This window comes from Myotis brandtii, unplaced genomic scaffold, assembly GCF_000412655.1.
Source record: "Myotis brandtii unplaced genomic scaffold, ASM41265v1 scaffold165, whole genome shotgun sequence".
In the NCBI taxonomy this organism is placed as follows: Eukaryota; Metazoa; Chordata; class Mammalia; order Chiroptera; family Vespertilionidae; genus Myotis; species Myotis brandtii.
The window spans coordinates 13763428-13783789 of record NW_005356042.1 but is presented as its reverse complement, the minus strand read 5'-3'; the positions used below and the strand labels follow the sequence as shown (position 1 = coordinate 13783789).

The following is a 20362-nucleotide window of genomic DNA, read 5'->3' as shown; positions in this document are numbered from 1 at the left end:
TATTGTTACTCCTGACTAGGTCAGTCTCTAATAAATGAAGGACACATTGGTTGAGGGTCTTCCCAGAGTTGAGGGGGAACTAAATTTCCAGACACTTGTGCTTGTGTGTTTGCTGCAAAGTGGGTACCGGCAGCAAGAGTACGACTTTGGAAAAAGAAACGCAGGTGCTGGCTGTGGGAGTAAAATCACACCCAAGACAGGTGCGCAGCAAAAGGCGTAAGGGTTCCATTGACCGTGTAGCCTCTGCTACCACCTACACCTTTTCCGCTCAGTCTTTATTTTGTGTTTTTCAATGAGATATCTTGGTTCATGGCTGTCCTCATCCATGAATCATAAGCCCAATGAGGGCAGGACCCTATATGTCCTCAACCCTGACGTATCCAGCACTTTGTTGAATAAATGATTAGAATTAAGGCGTAAGGGTTCCATTGACCGTGTAGCCTCTGCTACCACCTACACCTTTTCCGCTCAGTCTTTATTTTGTGTTTTTCAATGAGATATCTTGGTTCATGGCTGTCCTCATCCATGAATCATAAGCCCAATGAGGGCAGGACCCTATATGTCCTCAACCCTGACGTATCCAGCACTTTGTTGAATAAATGATTAGATGCTGTTTCTAGGTGAAGAAATTAAGGCTCAAAGAAATGAGGTGACATTGTCACCGACCAGAGGAGTCTTTTGGGGAAACTCAGGATATGACTTTGAAATGTATGTAGATGCAAATTCCTTGCTCCTTATCAACATAATAGTGTCTCCATGAATCCAATGTCATCATATGCAATGTCTGTGAGCTGTGATTCATATGCAAAATTAGGGGAGTTAATCATAATTTTACATGTTGTTTAAGATTCTGATAACTGCAGAAATTCAGATTAATGTATGGGAAGTACAAGAATACCCCTTGTGCATAGCAGATGTGTATTGTTATTACAACCATCATCATCCTATCAACATTGCCCCTCCCTGCTCCTCCCACTCCTAATCTTTGGGAACTCTAGCAACTTATTGCATTGTTATTCTTGATTTTCCAAGTAAGTCCTAGGAACATGTTATGAAAATAAGCAAAACATTTAAATTTAATCTGATGTCTTTTTTAAAATATATATATTTTAAAAACACCTGTTTTATAGAATCCACAAAATATTCAAGAACTTCCCCTGGGTATATCTCTATTTCTTTTTTTTTAAATATATTTTATTGATTTTACAGAGAGGAGAAAGGGAGAGAGATAGAGAGTTAGAAACATCGATGAGAGAGAAACATCGATCAGCCGCCTCCTGCACATCCCCCACTGGGGATGTGCCCGCAACCTAGGTACATGCCCTTGACCGGAATCGAACCCCGGACCCTTGCGTCCGCAGGCCGACGCTCTATCCACTGAGCCAAACCGGTTTCGGCTCTATTTCTTTTTTAATGTGGGGGGTAGAAAAAAAGGAGTAAGATCAAATTAGTTTTTCCTTCCCTCCTCCTTTTATAACCTCAATCTTGTCATATAGGACGCAGGTGGCTACAAATACAGACATAGCTCTCCTGCCAAACTCTTAAAGAGTAGGTTGAATGCGTAATGTGTATGCTTCCATTCTCTAAATTGTTTTCTGCAACTAGAGCTCAGAACTGGCAGTGCTTTCCACCTACTCTTATCCAGGAGAAATAGTCTTGTTCCTGACAGATCCTTATTCTTCAATGCCACACAATTACAATGAAGGGTTTACTTTCCACCTGGTTTATTTCTTCCTATGACCCAGTCAGGCAAGAGGATCTAATTATCATTGTTTCAGCTGTTTTATGTTTTTGTCTTTTTAACACAACAAGTACAGTAAATCAAGTTACTCTTTTAACTGGGCATAGATGGCCATTTTAAACTTATTGATTCATCATATGATTTGAGTCAAAACATCCTTACTCTCTGTGCCCTTAACATTGATACTATGAATGTTTATCCTTTTGGAAAAGGTATAGGGAATGAGTTTAGAACATTTTTAAAACAAATGCTAACATTAAATTTATCCTTTCATCTAAATTATCAAGTTACATAATTAACCAAAGGACTTGTATGCATGCATATAAGCCTAACCAATGGACACAGACAGCAGGGGGTGAGGGCATGAGTGGGGGGTTGGGGGGCGTAATGGGGGGATAAGGACACATATGTAATACCTTAATCAATAAAGAAATTTTTAAAAGTTACATAATCACATTTCCTCAAGGATTAGTGATGTTGACCATCTTTTTTTACATGTATATTGACCATATCTATGCCCTCTTTGGAGAAATGTCTATTCAGGACCTCTGCCCATTGTTTTTAAATCGGATTTTTTTTTAATGTTAAGTTGAATGAGTTCCTTGTTTATTTTGGATGTTAACCCCTTATTTGATGTATCATTGGTAAATATCTTCTCCCTTGCAACAGGCTCTTTTCATTTTCTTGCTGGTTTCCTTTGCTTTGCAAAAACTTTTTAGTTTGATGGAATGCCATTTGTTTATTTTTCTTTTGTTTCCCTTTCCCATGGATGGATATATATATCTAAGAGAGATGTCAAAGAGTTTACTGCTTATGTTTTCTTCTAGGAGTTTTATAGTTTCAAGTCTTACATTTAAGTATTTAAGTCATTTTTAATTTATTTTTGTATATGGTGCAGGAAAGTGGGCTAGCTTCTTTTTCTTTTTTCTTTTTTGCATGTGTTTAATTTATTTTTGTATATGGTGCAGGAAAGTGGGCTAGTTTCTTTCTTTTTCTTGCATGTGTTTGTCCAGTTTTCCAAACACTATTTATTGAAGAGACTATCTTTACCCCATTGTATAGTCGTATCTCCTTTGTCATATGTTAATTAGGTGTGGGTTTATTTCTGGGCTCTCTATTTGGTTCCATTGATATATTTCTGTTTTATGCCAGTACCATGCTGTTGTTGAATACTACAGCCTTGTAGGATAGTAGAGTTTGATATCAGATAGTGTGATACCTCCAACTTTGTTCTTTCTCAAGATTGCTTTGGCAATTTGGGATCTTTTGTGGTTCCATATAACTTTAGGATTATTTGTTCTAGTTCTGTGAAAACTTCCATTGGCATTTGATAGGGATTGAATTGAATCTGTAGATAGCTTTAAGTTGTATGGACATTTTAACAATGTTAATAATCCTATCCACTAGCATGATATAGCCATTCATTTATTTGTATTTTCTTTAATTTCTTTATTTAATGTATTATTGTTTTCCAAGGACAGGTCTTTTACCTCCTTGGATAAATGTACTCCTAGATATTTGATTTTTTAAAAAAATATATATTTTATTGATTTTTTACAGAGAGAAAGGGAGAGGGATAGAGAGTTAGAAACATTGATGAGAGAGAAACATCAATTTAGCTGCCTCCTGTACACTCCCTACTGGGGATGTGCCCACAACCAAGGTATATGCCCTTGACTGGAATTGAACCTGGGACCCTTCAGTCCGCAGGCCGACGCTCTATCCACTGAGCCAAACCAGTTAGGGCTATTTGATTCTTTTTGATGCAATCTTAAATGGGATTGTTTTCTTAATTTCTCTTTTTGATAATTATTGTTATTGGTGTATAAAAATGCAATCAATTTCTGAATATTAATTTTGTATCCTCCTACTTTACTGAATTTACTTATTGTAATAACTTGTGGTGGACTATTTAGGGTCTTCTTTATATGGAATCATTCATCTTCAGATAATGACAGTTTTACTTGTTCTTTTCTAATTTGGATGCCTTCTGATTTTTTCCTTGTCTGATTGCTGTGGGTAAGATTTTCAATATTGTGTTGAATAAAAGTGGTAAAAGTGGATATCCTTGTCTTGCTCCTGATCCTAAGGAAAACACTTTTAGCTTTACAGCATTGAGTGTGATGTTACCTGTGGGTTTTTCATATATGGCCTTTATTATGTTGAATATGTTACCTCTATTCCCACTTTGCTGAGAGTTCTTATTGTAAATTGATGTTGGATTTTGTCAAATAATTTCTCTGCATTTATTGATATGATCATATGATTTTTATCTTTCATTTTATTTATATGGTGTATCACTTTAATTCATTTGCTGATACTGAAACAAACTTGCATCCTGAGAATAAATTCTACTTGATCATGGTGTATGATCTTTTTAATGTATTGGTGAATTCAGTTTGCTAATATTTTGTTGAGCATTTTTTCATCCATGTTCGTCAGGGATTATTAGCATATAATTTTTTATATGTTTTTATTGACTTTAGAGAGAGGAAGGGAGGATAGAGAGATGGAAATATCGATGAGAGAGACATTGATTGGCTGCCTCCTCCATGCCCTCTACTAGGGATTCAGCCAGCAGGCCAGGCACGTGCCCTGACTGGGAATCAAACCTGGGGAACTCTTGGTTCATGGGTTGATGCTTAACCACTGAGCAACAGTGGTTGATCTTTAATTTTCTTTTTTTTGGTGGTGGTGTTGGTATTGAGACCAGGTTAATATTGGCCTTGAAAAATGAGTTTGGAGCTTTCCTTCTCTTTAATTTTTTTTGGAAAAATTTCAGAAGGATGGGTATTAATTCTATTTGTATGTTTGGTTCTAGGATTTTGTTTGCTGGGAGATTTTTTGTTTGTTTGTTTTACTGATTTGATTTTGTTAGTACTTATTGGTCTGTTCACATTTTCTGATTCTTTGATTCGGTTGTGGCAGCTGGTATGTTTCTAGAAGTTTGTCCATTTCATCCAGGTTGTCCAATTTGTTAGCATATAATTGTTCGTAGTATTTTCTTAAAGTCCCTTGTATTCAGTTGTCACTACTTCCCTTTCATTTCTGATTTTATTTGGGACCTCTCTTTTTTTGAGGGATCTGGATAAAATTTATCAATTTTATCTTTTACCAAAAATACAACTCTTGGTTTCATTGATCTTTTCTATTGTCTTTTTTAGACTCTATTTTCACTCTGATCTTTATTATTTCCTTTCTTCTACTCACTTTTGGCATTGTTCTTCTTTTTCTAGTTCCTTTGGGCATAAATTTAGATTAAGATTTTTCTTGTGTCTTTTACTTTAGTGTGGCCAAAAAAGCATCAGTCTAGCATTTCTTCTCTATATTATAAAGATGTTTCTTTTGTCTCCCATAGTACAAAAGCTGAAGTTACTATTTTTATTCAGTTGAGTCAGCCAATGCATTTTTGGCAATTTGTAAGGAAGTTACAGTTGGCCTGATTCTTAAAAATGATTAATTTACCTCTTGGCACTTAATGACTGGGCAGGAAATAGGACAGGAGCCTTCATTCTGCCTTCATTCTGGATCTCAGAAGCACAACTGTTTTTTTTTTTTAAGTTCTTTATTGTTTAATGTATTACATAAGTCTCCTTTTCCCCCCATTGACCTTTCTCCGGCCACCCCCAACCCCCCGCACATTCCCTCACCACCTCCCACCCCCCGTTTGTGTCCATTGGTCATGCTCATATGCATGCATACAAGTCCTTTGGTTGATCTCTTACTCCCTCACCCCCCATCTTCCCTCATAGGTTGGACAGTCTATTTGATCTATGACTCTGGTTCTGTTTTTGTTCATCAGTTTATGTTGTTCATTATATTCCACAAATAAGCACAACTGTTTTCATGCACTGTCTGTTTACACACACACACACACACACACACACACACACACGAGATCCTGGGAGAAATTTGCCAGAAGACACTTTCTGAGGGTGATTTCACCATTTTTTTTATTGCATGCTTTTTCCTTAAAAGCCACACACAAAAACCCCACGCAGTACACTAGCTCTTGCATAGAGATGCTTGACTGAGAGAAATGGCCAATTGCCTCAATCCTGCTGATCCAGTGCCCACCAAACCCTGCTGTAGGCTATGGACGTTCTTGAGAACAAGAAGAATCTGAGAGAAAGATGACCAGGGAACTGGTCCCTGCTGGTGGGTCCTCCTCTTGACTCATTATTTACCTCCCCAAGAGTTTCCCAGGTGAAACTTACGTGCAGGGGATGAGAATAGGCCAAGGCTCCTTTAATATCAACTGAGTTTGTCCCAGAACACCTCAGAGCTGCACCAGAAGGGGGTGGTGCCAAGGGAACGCCTTTGCTTACAAAAGGAGGAGTGATCCAAGCTTTTCCTTATTTGCCCTCAACCATTGGTTTCAAAAGTAGCTGTTCATTGAGAACCTTGAATGCCTTTTAAAATATACATTCCCAGGTCCTAACCCAGGCTTAATTAAATTTCTGAAATGAGGCCTGGGGAGATTTGTAAAGTATTCTTGTGATTGTGATGTCACTGATTATTTAGAGACGATTGTCCTGAGACTTACTCTAGGTCAGTGGTTCTCAACCTTGGCTGCACATTAGAATCACCTGGGAATCTTTTAAAAATCCTGATTTCTGGGCCTCATCCTCCGGAAATTGTTTCTTTGTTATGGGGTGGGGCCACAACAATAGTAACATAGAAACAGAATTTCCGGAGGATGAGGCCCAGAAATCAGGATTTTTAAAAGATTCCCAGGTGATTCTAATGTGCAGCCAAGGTTGAGAACCACTGCTGTAGATCCAACCTGCATCCAAAAGGGGGCGGGGCAGGGAAGAGAGGACCCTCTTTCCCAGAAAAGGGACCACCCAGCCGCAGAGCATATGGAGCAGAAGTGCAGGAACAGCAGAGCTGGCCAGGCCTTCATCCCAGAGGGGGCTGCCTATCCTTCCTGTGCGCCAGTCGCATAAAAGAGAGAAAGGAGGGAGTTGGAGAGAAACCTGTCTGGGCCTTGTCTTTAGCAGGAATAGCCCCTGGCCCTGGGTTCACCTTCAAAGTCCATCTCCTCAAGGGCTCTGATTGTTAATTTATTCCAGCAAAAATGCCACGGTCTGTACTGCACACCAGTTTTAGAAAGTCTGTTAGCCATGGGGATAGAGGACTAAGGAGTACCAAGTGCTCATTTAGAGTAGTGTTCTCCAACATGTGGTTTGGCGTTGTGGCCCAACACTAGGGAATTTCAGAAGATCTCATGACCTGTGTGGGGCAGAGGCAGCCTAAGTGGGGAGCCCAAGGCAATGCAGGGACGAAGAGAAGAGGGCTAGAAGGAAACAGAGGGGTTTGGGGAGAGATGGCCTACAGGGTTTCCTTTTCCTAGGCATTGGCACCTCTTTCTCAACCCAATTAGGATGCTGGAAACACTCCTTGAATCTCATCTGTTAATTAAATGAACCAACATTTATATAAATTACCTTTTGTTATTGAATGAACTGACTATGAATTTAACTATGACTCTCACTAAGCACATTTCAGGAAAACACTTAGAAATACCTTGCAAGTATCTCTTCATAATATTCAAACTGGATGGTGGTTGTGCATGGGTAAGGCAATTTGCCATTACTTTGCAGAAACTAACAAATAACTAGACATTCAGGAAAATATATTCTGGATATTGCTCCTGATGGCTTCTCTGTACACAAAAATGTATTGAACAAAAGTCTCTAATATCATTATTTTCAATGTCTAACTATCAGCAAAGGTACAGCTAACGGATATAATTTGCCTTTTCTATGTACATATATAAATTGGGATCCAAGATAAAAATAGTCTTATGGACAGAAAATGTCATCTTTATCCTAAGTTTAGTAGTGCTAAATGGAGTACTCCTGAGGAACTATGGCCAGATCATTTATTAATTCTGTAAATTAATTATAGTGACATTTTATTTTTAATTAAAATTAACAAATGTTAATATTTATTGGGCTTACTTTTATAGCTACTTTCTATTTATGGCAAAAAATATGATTTTTCCCAGTAAAGGAGTTATTAAAAGTTTATTTTTTAAAGAATATTTTATTAGATTACTTTTTTTACTTAAATAAATTAGAAATTTGTGTTTACAGGGAAACTCAAGATGATAGTAAAAGATGATAGCAGTTAAAGAATCACTTCTCCCTGTGGTCCTCCCTGGAGGAGGAAGACAGAATGACCTAGACCAGTGGTTGGCAAACTGTGGCTCTCGAGCCACACGCGGCTCTTTGGCCCCTTGAGTGTGGCTCTTTCACAAAATACCACGTGCGGGCGCGCATGTACAGTGTACAGTGCGATTGAAACTTCATGGCCCATGCGCAGAAGTCAGTATTTTGTGGAAGAGCCACACTAAAGGGGCCAAAGAGCCGCATGTGGCTCTTGAGCCGCAGTTTGCCGACCACTGGCCTAGACCCAGGGTGACTGATGAAGAGTTACTGAGGTGAAGATCCTCAGCATCAGAGGAGGCCAGACAGGTGTTCCAGGATTCAAGGTCTTCTGGGAAAGATAAGGTAAGGCAGACAAAACATGAAATGCAAATACAGAAGGCCCTCGAATAGCACCATTTCATTCCACATCGTTTTGTTATAACATTGACAAGATGCTGTCAGAACTTAACTCTCGTTTATATCATTTAGCCTATAAAAACTGGTTTCATTGTATGTCGTTTCATTTAATGTCACAGAACCTATTGGTGACATTAAGTGAGGATTTACGGTATGTACTTTTCATTCCTAAAATAAACCCACATAGAACGTAAGTAAATGGCCTTTTCTACATTGCATTTAGCAGTAATGGGTTCCATGCCGTTAATTCCCTAAAGGATTTTTTTTTGCATGGTACACGCTGCTGTGAGACCATCCTTCCCTCCAGTCGGCATATAGAGTCCACAGCAAAGGCACAGTTCTTCACTCTCTCTTGCTTGCTCTCCCTCTCTCCTAATGGACTTGACGTTGTCGGCTCCGGACTCAGATTCTGTTGTGCAGGAAACATTTTTACCCAAGAGATAAGCAGTTATTAGAGGATAAAGACAGTTATGCAACAAGTCTTCAAGTATCCTTTATTGAAAAGACGGGCTAGGTGGGAATTTATTACCTCCCATTCCCAATTCCCCACCTTATAGCATCCCAGCTCTGCCCATAATTCATTGTTAAATCATTTATTACCAGATTCTCTTCACATGCAGAGTTCTAAGGCCTACATGTCCTTTTTGTTTTGTCTTTCTCAGGGTAATGCAGCACAGTAACAAGAGAATAATCTTTTAAGTCCAATGGACCTGGGTTTGAATCCTGACCCATCACTTGATGACCATGTGCCCTGAGGCCAAATCTCTGAACCCAGAGTTCTCATCTGTGGTGGGAAGATAGCACTGTCTTCCTAACTAGGCTGTTGTGAGGATAAATGAGGCAACAGATATGCGGGGCTTATTAGCACAGTACCTGGCACCTGCTAAACACTAATATGTGGTTACTTTTATTAGTGATACTTTATTACCAAAAGGTATAAAGATACTTTCTCTTTTCTGCCATTTATACCATTTTTCATTCTTAACCACATTTATTTTATTATATGTGCCAATTAGCAATAATTCATATAAAAACCCTCTTACATATTTTTAGTTATACATGCATAAATTATATATATCTATATCTATCTATCTTTTTTTTTTCTTTCTATTATGCAGGGAAAAAACTTTTTATTCAGGTCAGTTGGATTCACTTTGCCTAGAGAGTTTATATTCTCCTCTGGTCTGATGATTCAAAATTTGAAAAGCCTGAAAAAAAATGCTTTTTAATTTTAGTTTTTTAAAAGAATTTGAATGTTTATTAGGGTAGGAAATTGATGCTTACATGCAGATTTGGTATAGTATTCAATAAAAAGGATTATATATATATAAACTTTGTAATTATGGCCTAGAATGATCCCGAGCTTGGCACAGTTATGTACAAATTTTAGAAATTTATAGGTAGGGGATTGTGGAGTACTAAATTCTGGTGGAATAAATTCACTACAACTAAACGGGCAGGGCCCACCCTTTAGAATTAGATTTTGTAAACAAAACTCCAGGTCTTTGATTTGTTTCTTTGTCTTGAGAATGTTTCTTTTGAGGTTGATATCACAGCTCTGGGCTTCATCTCCAATGACAGCCCATTGCTTTTCCCTTAGGCTCTGGTCTGAGGAAGACCAGTCAAGGGAATATATGCAGTTTCTTTATACTTTCTGGTTTCTTATTCTTCTTTCATCTTTTAAAAATTGTTTATTATTTTTCAATTTCAGTTGACATACAGTATTATCACTTTCAACTGCACAACATAGTAATTAGTAAGTGTAACTAAGTGATTACCCCAATAAGCCTAGTACCCACCTGACACCATGTATACTTATTACAATATTAGCTTTCAACTGCACAACATAGTAATTAGTAAGTGTAACTTACTAAGTGATTACCCCAATAAGCCTAGTACCTACCTGACACCATGTATACTTATTACAATATTATTGACCATATATTCCCCATGTTGTACTTTATGACCCTGTGACTATTTAACTGCCAATTTATACTTCTTAATCCCTTCACCTTATTCACCCATTCTTCTAACTCCTCTCCCATCTGGCAACTACCAATTTTTTCTCTGTATCTATGAATTTATTTCTTTTGTTTGTTCATTTATTTTTGTTTGTTCATTTTTTTTAGATTCCACATATAAGTGAACTCATATGGCATTTGTCTTTCTCTATGTGACATTTTACTTAGCATAATACCCCCTAGGCCAGTAATGGCAAACCTATGACACATGTGTCAGAGGTGACACGCGAACTCATTTTTTTGGTTGATTTTTCTTTGTTAAATGGCATTTAAATATATAAAATAAATATCAAAAATATAAGTCTTTGTTTTACTATGGTTGCAAATATCAAAAAATTTCTATATGTGACACGGCACCAGAGTTAAGTTAGGGTTTTTCAAAATGCTGACACGCCGAGCTCAAAAGGTTCGCCATCACTGCCTAGGCCCATCCATGTTATCCCAAATAGTAAGAATCAATTATTTTTTATGAGTAATAATCAATTACTGAGTAATATTCCATTGCACTACTACTTTATCCATTTGTCTATCGATTGACACTTAGGTAGCTTCCATATCTTGACTATTGTAAATAATGTTGCAATGAATATATGGGTGCATATGTCTTTCTTCAGATAAATACCCAGAAGTAGAATTTCTGGATCATATAGTAGTTCTATTTTTTATTTTTTGAGAATCTCCATACTGTTTTACATAGTGGCTGGACCAGTTTGCAATCCTAGCAACAGTGCAGGAGAGTTCCCTCATCTTTATATCCTTGCCAACACTTGTGGTTCATTGATTTATTGATGATAGTCATTCTGACAGGTTAAGGTGATATCTAATTGTGGTTTTAATTTGCATTTCTCTGATGATTCATGGTGTTGAGCATCTTTTCATATGTCTATTGGCCATCTGAATGTCCTCTTTGGAGAAGTGTCTAGGTCCTTTGTCCATTTTTTAATCAAGTGGTATTTTGGGGTTTTTTTTGGTGTTAAGTTGTGTGAGTTTTTAAATATATTTTTATTAACCCCTCATTGGATGTATTTCCTCACATTTAGTAGGTTGTCTTTTCATTTTCTTGATGGTTTCCTTCATTGTGCAAAAACATTTTAGTTTGATGTAGTCCCATTTGCTTATTTTTCACCTGATGAGACATATTGCTAAGAGTAAAGTCAAAGAATTTGCTGCCTATGTTTTCTTCTAGGAGTTATATGGTGTGAGACTGTGGTCATTTCATTTTTTTCTTGGTATGTATCTGTCCAGTTTTCCCAATGCTATTTATTGAAAAGAATGTCTTTACCCCATTGTATAATCTTGCTCCCTTGGTCATAGATTAATTGACCAGATAGGCATGGGTTTATTTCTGGGCTCTTAGTTTTTTTTTCTTCCTCCCTTTTCTCTTTCTCATCGCAAAACAATTTTATCAGAATGACTTTCAACTAGGACAAAAAAAAGAAAACCAACTACATTTATAGGTTTATCTAACTAACTTGGATGATTTCCATAAATGTATGCATGACTGTTACGATAGAAAAAAATTTAGTATATTCCTAAGGTGGTAAATATGTTATCTATTTAATCCCATTGTTTGACAGTTTCTAATTTTCTAATACACAAACAGGAAAAGTTGTTAATTAATGAATATCTTATCTTCCCCCCCTAAAAATTTCTCAACTTTTCATTGAAAAATTAACATTTATACAGTTAAATTACCTTGGACATAACTGGCTTCTCACTAATTTATTCAAAAACTTAACAAGTTTCAAAGATAAACAAAACACTTTATTATAAAACTTATAAAATAATTAAATATTACACATATATTTTGACTTTTCTCTATAACCCATGGTTTTAGTCAACACTTTTCCTCAGAATTAATATCACTCAGAGAAGCAAGTGAGAACACAACAATAGGCTATTAATTAATAAATTAATTTTTCCATAAAATAAAATGATAATTATATAAAGAACAGATAACTTGTAATTTTCAGAGGGTGGTGATGTAGAACTATTTTTTTATGATAAAATGACCACTATTCTAGGTCCAGAGAGTTGAGAAAATATCTAATCATCTCTCTGAGATTCAAGAATGCATGATTTTAATTAGAATGGGAACAAAGGATGATCTAAATTTATAAACCACTGTCTAGTTGGTTGTGCTGAGCTGGCAAATCCCTGTTTGAATTGAGACTTTTTAAAAGTAGTTGGGTTACATTCATCAAAAATACTGAGGAATGGAGTAGAATTATATAAATACGTCTTTTATAACCACATCTCAAAAAATTACAGAAGGACCCAGTCTTGTAAGTTACTTTGGTTTTGGCAAAACAGTATGGTGTTTTTGCAATTGAGAACAATTTTAAACTCATTAGTGCCAACCAACAGCTGGCTTTTGAAGACTGAAAATATCATCTGAAAGATTGTAAAATACTTATTCATTGAATAGTTTTGTCATAGTATGATTTATTAATATTAATGTAGCAGGAAGACAGATGGATTTTTCTATTGCCACTATGACTTTTTTCTTGTTAACTAAATCCTAGGGCAGATTTAAACATGTCAGTTGGTAGGCAAAAACCACAAGTGGCCTTTAATTTTCCAAGCAGCTCTGATAATAAGTAGGGAGCATTACAAATAATGGTCTCCTCTCCTTCAACACACTGCTATTTAACTCCTCCTAGATTTTTACCAGAAAAGAACATTTCACCAATTCGGATTCCCAAAGAGCAGACTCGAGGATCCTGTCTAGCACCAAAAGTTACGAGGTTGATATAACGTGTAGGGCATCAATATTTACCTTTCTTATGAGCTCTTTTTATTTTTCTTCAGAGTGTGCATTTTAATTAAATGGAGATCTTAAATAGTCCATGTTGCCCTGTTTTTTTGAATATTCCTTGGAATACTTTTCAAGTTGTGAATTTTAGTCTCGAAGACTCTCTATAAGCAGAATATACTTTAAACAAAATCGTAAAAACAACACACTCACACTAAATAAACATACATGAAGCTTGCCAGTCCAGCAGCAAGCACTGTCGTGAGCACCATTTGGCTTTCTGTGTAACTCCTGATTGGGGGTGTCCACAGTTTCAGTTACACTGTGAGCTCCAAGTAAACGTTCCATCCATGCTTGATTCCTCCAACTCTCAGTCTGTGACCTGAGGTCTTGAAAGACCTTTCAAAACAGATGTCTTTGCCATGGAACCCTTTTAAATTCAAAGGGGGATGTGTCCCAAAGTTGACCAGGCTCTCACATTGACGTATCTCAGTGTGGTTCATCACTTCTTTCGATTAACAGTGCAAATCAACGTTGTTTCTTCGTGAGTCAGATTTGTCATCGCTTCCCATTTTCAAGTGCTTCAGAGTACCATGTGCTTTGGGGAAGTGAAAAAGAAGCCGGACTATTCTTCAGAGCTGGCCCCTCAACACTGCCAACCACCTGTGAGGTGTTGAGTCTTCAGCCTTCAGCCCGAAAAGTGAGACCCCGGCCTTAAGGTGCTGGGGAGGGTATCAGCTCTTCCTTGTGCATGACTTACAGCACTGTTTGCCATAAAATTTGTGGTTGCAGACACCATGTTGAGGAACTAGATGACACCAGTTGAAGAAATCTATACAGGATGGGTCCTCTAAAAGGAGAAAACATAGTTAGCATGCTAGGAAAAGGCTCAATGTCTTAAGGTGAAGGCTTACAGATTAACGACCTTGGATCTACCTGCTTGTGCTTCTGAGTGGCTTTTCTTCTTATCCATTAGGACTTGGATAGGAGGGTGAGAAGAGCGGCATAAAGACATCAAAAGGGACTATGACCATTAACAAAATTTAAACCAGTGGGGGAAAAGTGGATGTTAAGAAAAAAAGTCATATCTAGCCAGAGATTATCTGATCCTCCCCAAATAACTTGGGAGGTATCATTTTACACCCCAGGGAAGTATCTAGAACAGCACATGCAGAATCACCTAAGGATCCTGTGAAACCATTGGTTCTGATTCAGAAGGTCTATGGCAGGGGTCCTCAAACTTTTTAAACAGGGGGCCAGTTCACTGTCCCTCAGACCGTTGGAGGGCCGGACTATAGTTTAAAAAAAAACTATGAACAAATTCCTATGCACACTGCACATATCTTATTTTGAAGTAAACAAAACGGGAACAAATACAATATTTGTATTTGCATGTGGCCCGCAGGCCGTAGTTTGAGGACCCCTGGTCTATGGTGAGTGCTGGGATTCCATATTTCTAACACACATGCTGCTGGTCCATGCGTTACTTTGGGGAATCAGGAGCCTAATGGAGGCCCAGCTGCAACACTCTCTAAGTTTGGCTCTGAGATTTATTTAATCTGCAACCAAATGGATATAAGTCAACACCAGCCTTTTCTAACGTCTTTGTTCAAGTAGAACAGCCGTGATTACCGATTAGAAGCAGGACATTGCACATCAGGAATTCTTACCCAGAAGCATCTCACAAGATACAGAATGTGCATGAAATTGTAAGTAAGATGTTCTTCGTGTAAATATAAACACATGTTTGAGGAGTTAGGGCTCAGTCGTTTTACTGGATTCTCAAGGAGTTTTGACATTAAACATATTTAGACTCTACCCTCTGTAAATAGTCTCATTCACAGCTGGGATAGTTTTCCCCTCCTCTATGCAAGCCTTAACCTGCAACTCAAAACCACACACTGCCCACAGGTATCTACTCATGTGCCTTCTGAATTCACCCTTCAGTGGCTCTCCACTGTGCTTTTTGTCAGAGCATACAAAGCTCCCAATTTGTAGCCCATCTTTCTGTGATTCAGAACTACCTAAATTTGTTCTTCTGCCTAAAAAAAAAAATTCCCTTTTAAACACACATCCCATCTAATAGTGATCCTTTAAAAACAGTAAGCCATTTTATGTAAAACCTATGCCCCAAACTCTCCCCTTAGCTCCCAGCCACTCAGAGTAAAAGGTAGTTCTTGCATTGGCCTACAGGCCCCAGGATGTGGTTCTCCTAATCTCCCCTAATCTTTGTATGTGTGGTTGTGTCTGGAGCCGTCTGACTAAAGGGTGGAAATTTGAAATCACTGATAGTGAAGGAAGGAGGAGATGGTCCGGAAAACATGGCCACATGCTCAAAATGTGTGTACTTTTCCCTCATAAGCTTTCTGGTGAGAAAGCCTGCAGGTGTGTAGAAGCCTGGCATTGCCTAGAGGTGATCTGGCTCTGAGTAACTGCTACAGGACTAGCTTTCTGGCCTCCAAGCCTCAGATAAGACAGGGGAGGGAGCAGAGGAAGGGAAAGTGATGCTGGAGCTAAGGCTATCTCAGAAGCAGGTAAGCAAGCAACAATGCAGATTCAGCTGGGAAGCGAGTAACTGTCCTGAATCTGATTCACCACAAATTGGCAAGTGTAGGCTAAGAGATTGGAGAGTCTTGGGAAAAACTGTGATTACATAAAGAGAAAACTCAGCAGGTACACGATTGAGACTAAGAAAATCTGGTTAGGCTGAAAAATATTTCATGGTGTTCGTCAGATCACTTTGAAATAAATTGCATAGTGAGGAATGGTGTAGTTCCTTCACTGAATTTCCCATCAGCACACATGCACTTCATCTGAACTAAGAAAACATGTCAGCTGTCATCCTAGGACAATACATAGTCCCTGTACTGGACTGTAATGTAACTGTCTTCTCAATTAAAATGTGAGCTCCTTGAGGGCAATTCTTGTTCACTCTTGCATTACCATTGATCATACAATCTCTGGCACACAGTGTATACTTTTTCATGTGTTTGCTCAATTCAAATTTAGTTTAGAAAAAATGGACTTGCAAGATTACCATTTCTCCCTTGAGAAGAATTAATGCCTATAAAGCCTTATCATAGCACACAATCTTCCTGCACATGAGATCATGTTGAATGGGAACTGCCTGGATTTGTGCCTTGTACACCTCCAAGGAGTGCTGTTCACATGGACTTGGATGTGAACGGCATCCCCTAGAGGTGTGGAATGTACAAGCTGCACAACCAGATCTGATGGCATTTTGAAGCATTCTCTGAAGACCAGTAAAACTGACAGGAGTGTGGGGTTCTTTTTACCTCTCTTTTCAGGAGCTGGGCAGAAGTTCGTATTACAGGCGCGTGTCACCGGAGGTTTCTGTCGGAGCAGACAGCTTGAGGAAGGCCGGCCCTGCTGCACACAGTGGACGGATCGGGTCTGGACCCCTCCCCCACAGGTCACCGTGCACTGCAGAAGGGGGAAGCATCAGAAACACTCAGCTGGATGGGATCCATTTAATGTCAGTGACATCAAAGAAAGGGTCTCCAGGCTTCATGACATGACCAAGGTGCCTGCTGATAAATCGTCCAGAGCCAGGTACATGCGCTTGCGGTCCAGTCTTTCTAATGTGGGAGCCAGTGGATCTGATTAGAAGGGTCGTAGGCTAATGCTATCTCACCCAACAGTGTGTCTCCAGGTAGGTGACTCATAAAGAAGAGAGCTTCCAGAAACACAAAAGCTGCCATAAGAATGTGGAAACAAATACAGACACATCTAGGCAATGAATCCCTGTAGCTTAGGAATTCCAAATAATCTCTGCAGATGCAATCATGGAGGGAATGGTTCAAAACTAGGGCAGCAAACGAAATGCTCTGGGTGCCCAGCCAGATTCCTGGTTAGCATGGCGGATAGGGTGCTTCCCAGAAGTCAATGCTGTTACTGTCTAATTAGTCATCTATTTTTTAAAAAGTCTAACAAGGACTGTTAGCATTCTTAAATTTTCATGCGTCTGAACAAAATAACAGATATTTCATAACAAAAGAATAAACAAAATATTATCAGGGAAAAAGACATCCCTTTAAATTATTTTTTTGTTTCTGCTTTTTAAAATTGCAGACAGGTGAAACTTTATCTTGGACAGTCCTCACTATATAGACTGGTATTTAGGAAAAATAAGTTCTGGTGGAAAAAGTATGAGTTTGTAATTAGCCCCAAATTCAAATATAGCTGTATGATCGCTATTTCATCTAAACCAGCGGTCGCCAACTGATGGTCCATGAGGTCCAAAAGGTTGGCGACTGCCTATCTAAACCAGGAGTATGCAAACTTTCCTGTGAAGTGAAGACAGAAGATATTTTAGGCTGGCAGTTCTTTACTGACTGAAATAATCTTATAAGAATTAATCTCCAAATCTGTAAAATAATGATAAAAACAAGCCATGCAACAGGCATTGCATTTAGTACATAGGTAACCACATAGGTATAGCACCTAGCCAATTAGAGATATAAACTCATGCTAATTTCCTCCATGTTTTACTTCCCAAACACACACATATATACACAGTTGACTCTTGAACAACTTGGGTTAGGGGTATCACCTATCTGTGCAGTTGAAAATCTGCATATAATTTGGACTCCCCTAAAACTTAATTTCTTAAATAGGTAACTGTTGACCAGAAGCCTTATAGATAACATAGTTGATTAACATATACTTTGTGTTATTTGTATGATATACTGTATACTCCAATAAAGTCAGCTAGAGAAAATACACTTACAGTATTTATTGAAAAAAAAATCCTTGTATAAGTGGACCTGCACAATTCAAACCCATCTTGTTCAAGGGTCAACTAAATACATACATGTACAAGTGTATATAAACATAGATACACAGACATACTCCGTGTTTCATGATGAGGTGTGGGCAGCACCTCTCAAGCCAACAAGCTCTTTGAAGAGCTGTGCCCACAAGGACCAAAACACAGTGTTCTCTCAGACTTTGCGTCACCTACTCCTACCAATGAGAACCAAAGTGATCACCCTATCAGTGGTCGGCAAACTGTGGCTCGGCAAACCGTGGCTCGCGAGCCACATGCGGCTCTTTGGCCCCTTGAGTGTGGCTCTTCCACAAAATACCAACTTCTGCGCATAAGCCACGAAGTTTCAATCGCACTGTACATGCGTGCCCGCACATGGTATTTTGTGGAAGAGCCATACTGAAGGGGCCAAAGAGCCACATGTGGCTCATGAACCGTGGTTTGCCGACCACGGCCCTAGTTGGTTTGGCTCAGTGGACAGTGTCAGCCTGTGGTCTGAAGGGTCATGGGTTGTGGGCTTGATCCCCAGTAGAGGGTGTGCAGGAGGCAGCCAATCAATGATTCCTTCTCATCATTAATGTTCCTCTCTCTCTCCCTTCCTCTCATATTTTAAAAAAAGAAAAAAAGAACCAAAGAGACCAAACCTTCATCGAAGTCTCCCGAGAAAGAGGGTGGCTCTCTGAAATCAATAAAAATATATTTTAAAAGAAGAATAAAAGAACCAAAATCACCAAACCTTCATTAAAGTCTTCCGAGAAAGAGGGTGACACTGACATCTGCTGAGCTAAAAGAGCTGGGGGTCCATGGCTGAAGTGCCCACCTCTGAGCTTTACCTGCCTCATCCACAAAACAGCGACCACAATACAATAAGATCATTGAAAGGATGCAGTGAGAGTGAGAAAATAGCAAATGCATGTAAAACATTTAGCATCGTGAATAGCAAGGGTTTGACAAACGTTAGCTATTATTATATTATTTGGAAACATGACATAAGAACCAAACGAGTCAAGACCGTGAGGAGCATTTCTAGAATATAGAAGATGCTAGTGGTGGATTTAATAGCAACTGCTGGCACTGTGTGACAAGCTGGGTACTAAGTGATTTATATTATCTTATTTACTTGTGGAAAAAAAATCAAACCTTGCAAGATATTATCCTCTGTTTTTTTAGATGTGAAAACGGAGGCTCCCAGATTACGTAACCTTCCCAGGCCACACAGGTGGTGAAGCCCTTTGTTCCTGACATGTGGACAGGTTTCTACCAGCAGCCCTTGGTGGACTGCCTCCTCTTTTTGAATCTCACTTAAATACAAGCCTCGTACATCTGGGGGCACTCACCTGTTGCCATGGCGATGAATACCATCCAGCTGCCACATTGTACACAGGACGCACTGGACAGGCCCCTCGGTCGCAGGCTTCCTCCAAATTCAGGTTTGGTTTCTTAATGTTGCGGCACCTTCGCTCTGGGAAAGTTATCAGCTTCCCCTGGAAGGCTTTCTCGCTGCACTTCATTTCCCTCTTCCTCACCCCCAGCCCACAGGTCGCCGAGCACTAGGAGCCAAGAAAGGAGGCATCAGCGCGCAGAGCTCTCGTCAAGTCTGCCGAGCAGATGTGCCCCTGCCTGAGGACGTACCATCCACGTGAAATTAGAGGGGTTGGCTGATGGCAGGTCAGCCACACGCACGCAAGGATCCCACAAATATGGCACCAAGTCCCTCGTGCTACAGGTGAGAAAACCAGTCACAGGGCTCATCAGCACCAACAAACCAAAATGAGGCATCGCCCTGCGGATGTGAGGGCGGCAGAGTCCAAAGATGAGGTGGCAGGGGATGGAGTCAGGGCCTCTGGCTGGTGTTCATTTGGATGTCCAGGTCTACCTGAGGCCTAAGGATTCGGGAGTCTGTGTCAAGGAGGCTGGGCACAAAGATGAGAGTTGGAGGCTCCCGAGGGGAAGAACAACCCTATCTTTTTACCCTGCCCCTCGCGGCTGAGATATAACCTGATGATGTCTGCCGCAGGAAAAAGAGAGAAGGATGCAGACTGATGAAATCAGTGTGAGAAAACGTGTTTCTGTTTCAAGTATTATGGGATAAAGTGTAGGGCCTTGATGAACTGAATAAGTAAGCACTGGCATCAGTGTACCAGTCAAACAATAAAGGATGGCACTGAGCTCATACAACAGCTCTGAGAGGGAGGGGCGAGCCCAAGCATGTAATTAGGGTTTTAATGTTTCTCAAAGAAAATGAGTGAGGAAAGAGAGATGGACACACTGCTCTACACTTATCCTTGAGGCGGAGTAGAAGGGCATTGATGGACAAGAGCCAGAGCTGTTGCCATAGAAACCCCTCCTGTATTGGACCTCACCAGACTGAACTGCGAGCAGACACCTGTCTCCTAGGCCTGTGGTCGGCAAACCGCGGCTCGCGAGCCACTTGCGGCTCTTTGGTCCCTTGAGTGTGGCTCTTCCCCAAAATACCACGTGCGG

The 20362-nt window shown here is 39.4% G+C and overlaps 1 protein-coding gene across 1 annotated transcript in view; it reads right to left on the bottom strand.

The window, feature by feature from the left end:
• Positions 1-12076: 12076 nt before the first annotated feature.
• ADAMTS18 (ADAM metallopeptidase with thrombospondin type 1 motif, 18) overlaps positions 12077-20362 on the bottom strand; it is a 131144-nt gene continuing 122858 nt past the window's right edge. Inside the window, exons 23-25 of the mRNA XM_005862706.2 lie at positions 19216-19428; positions 16386-16533; positions 12077-13939 (exon numbers count right to left, since the gene is read on the bottom strand). Of these exons, the coding sequence (XP_005862768.1) occupies positions 13824-13939; positions 16386-16533; positions 19216-19428 (477 nt within the window). The 3' untranslated portion in view covers positions 12077-13823. The remainder of the gene's footprint in view (positions 13940-16385; positions 16534-19215; positions 19429-20362) is intronic.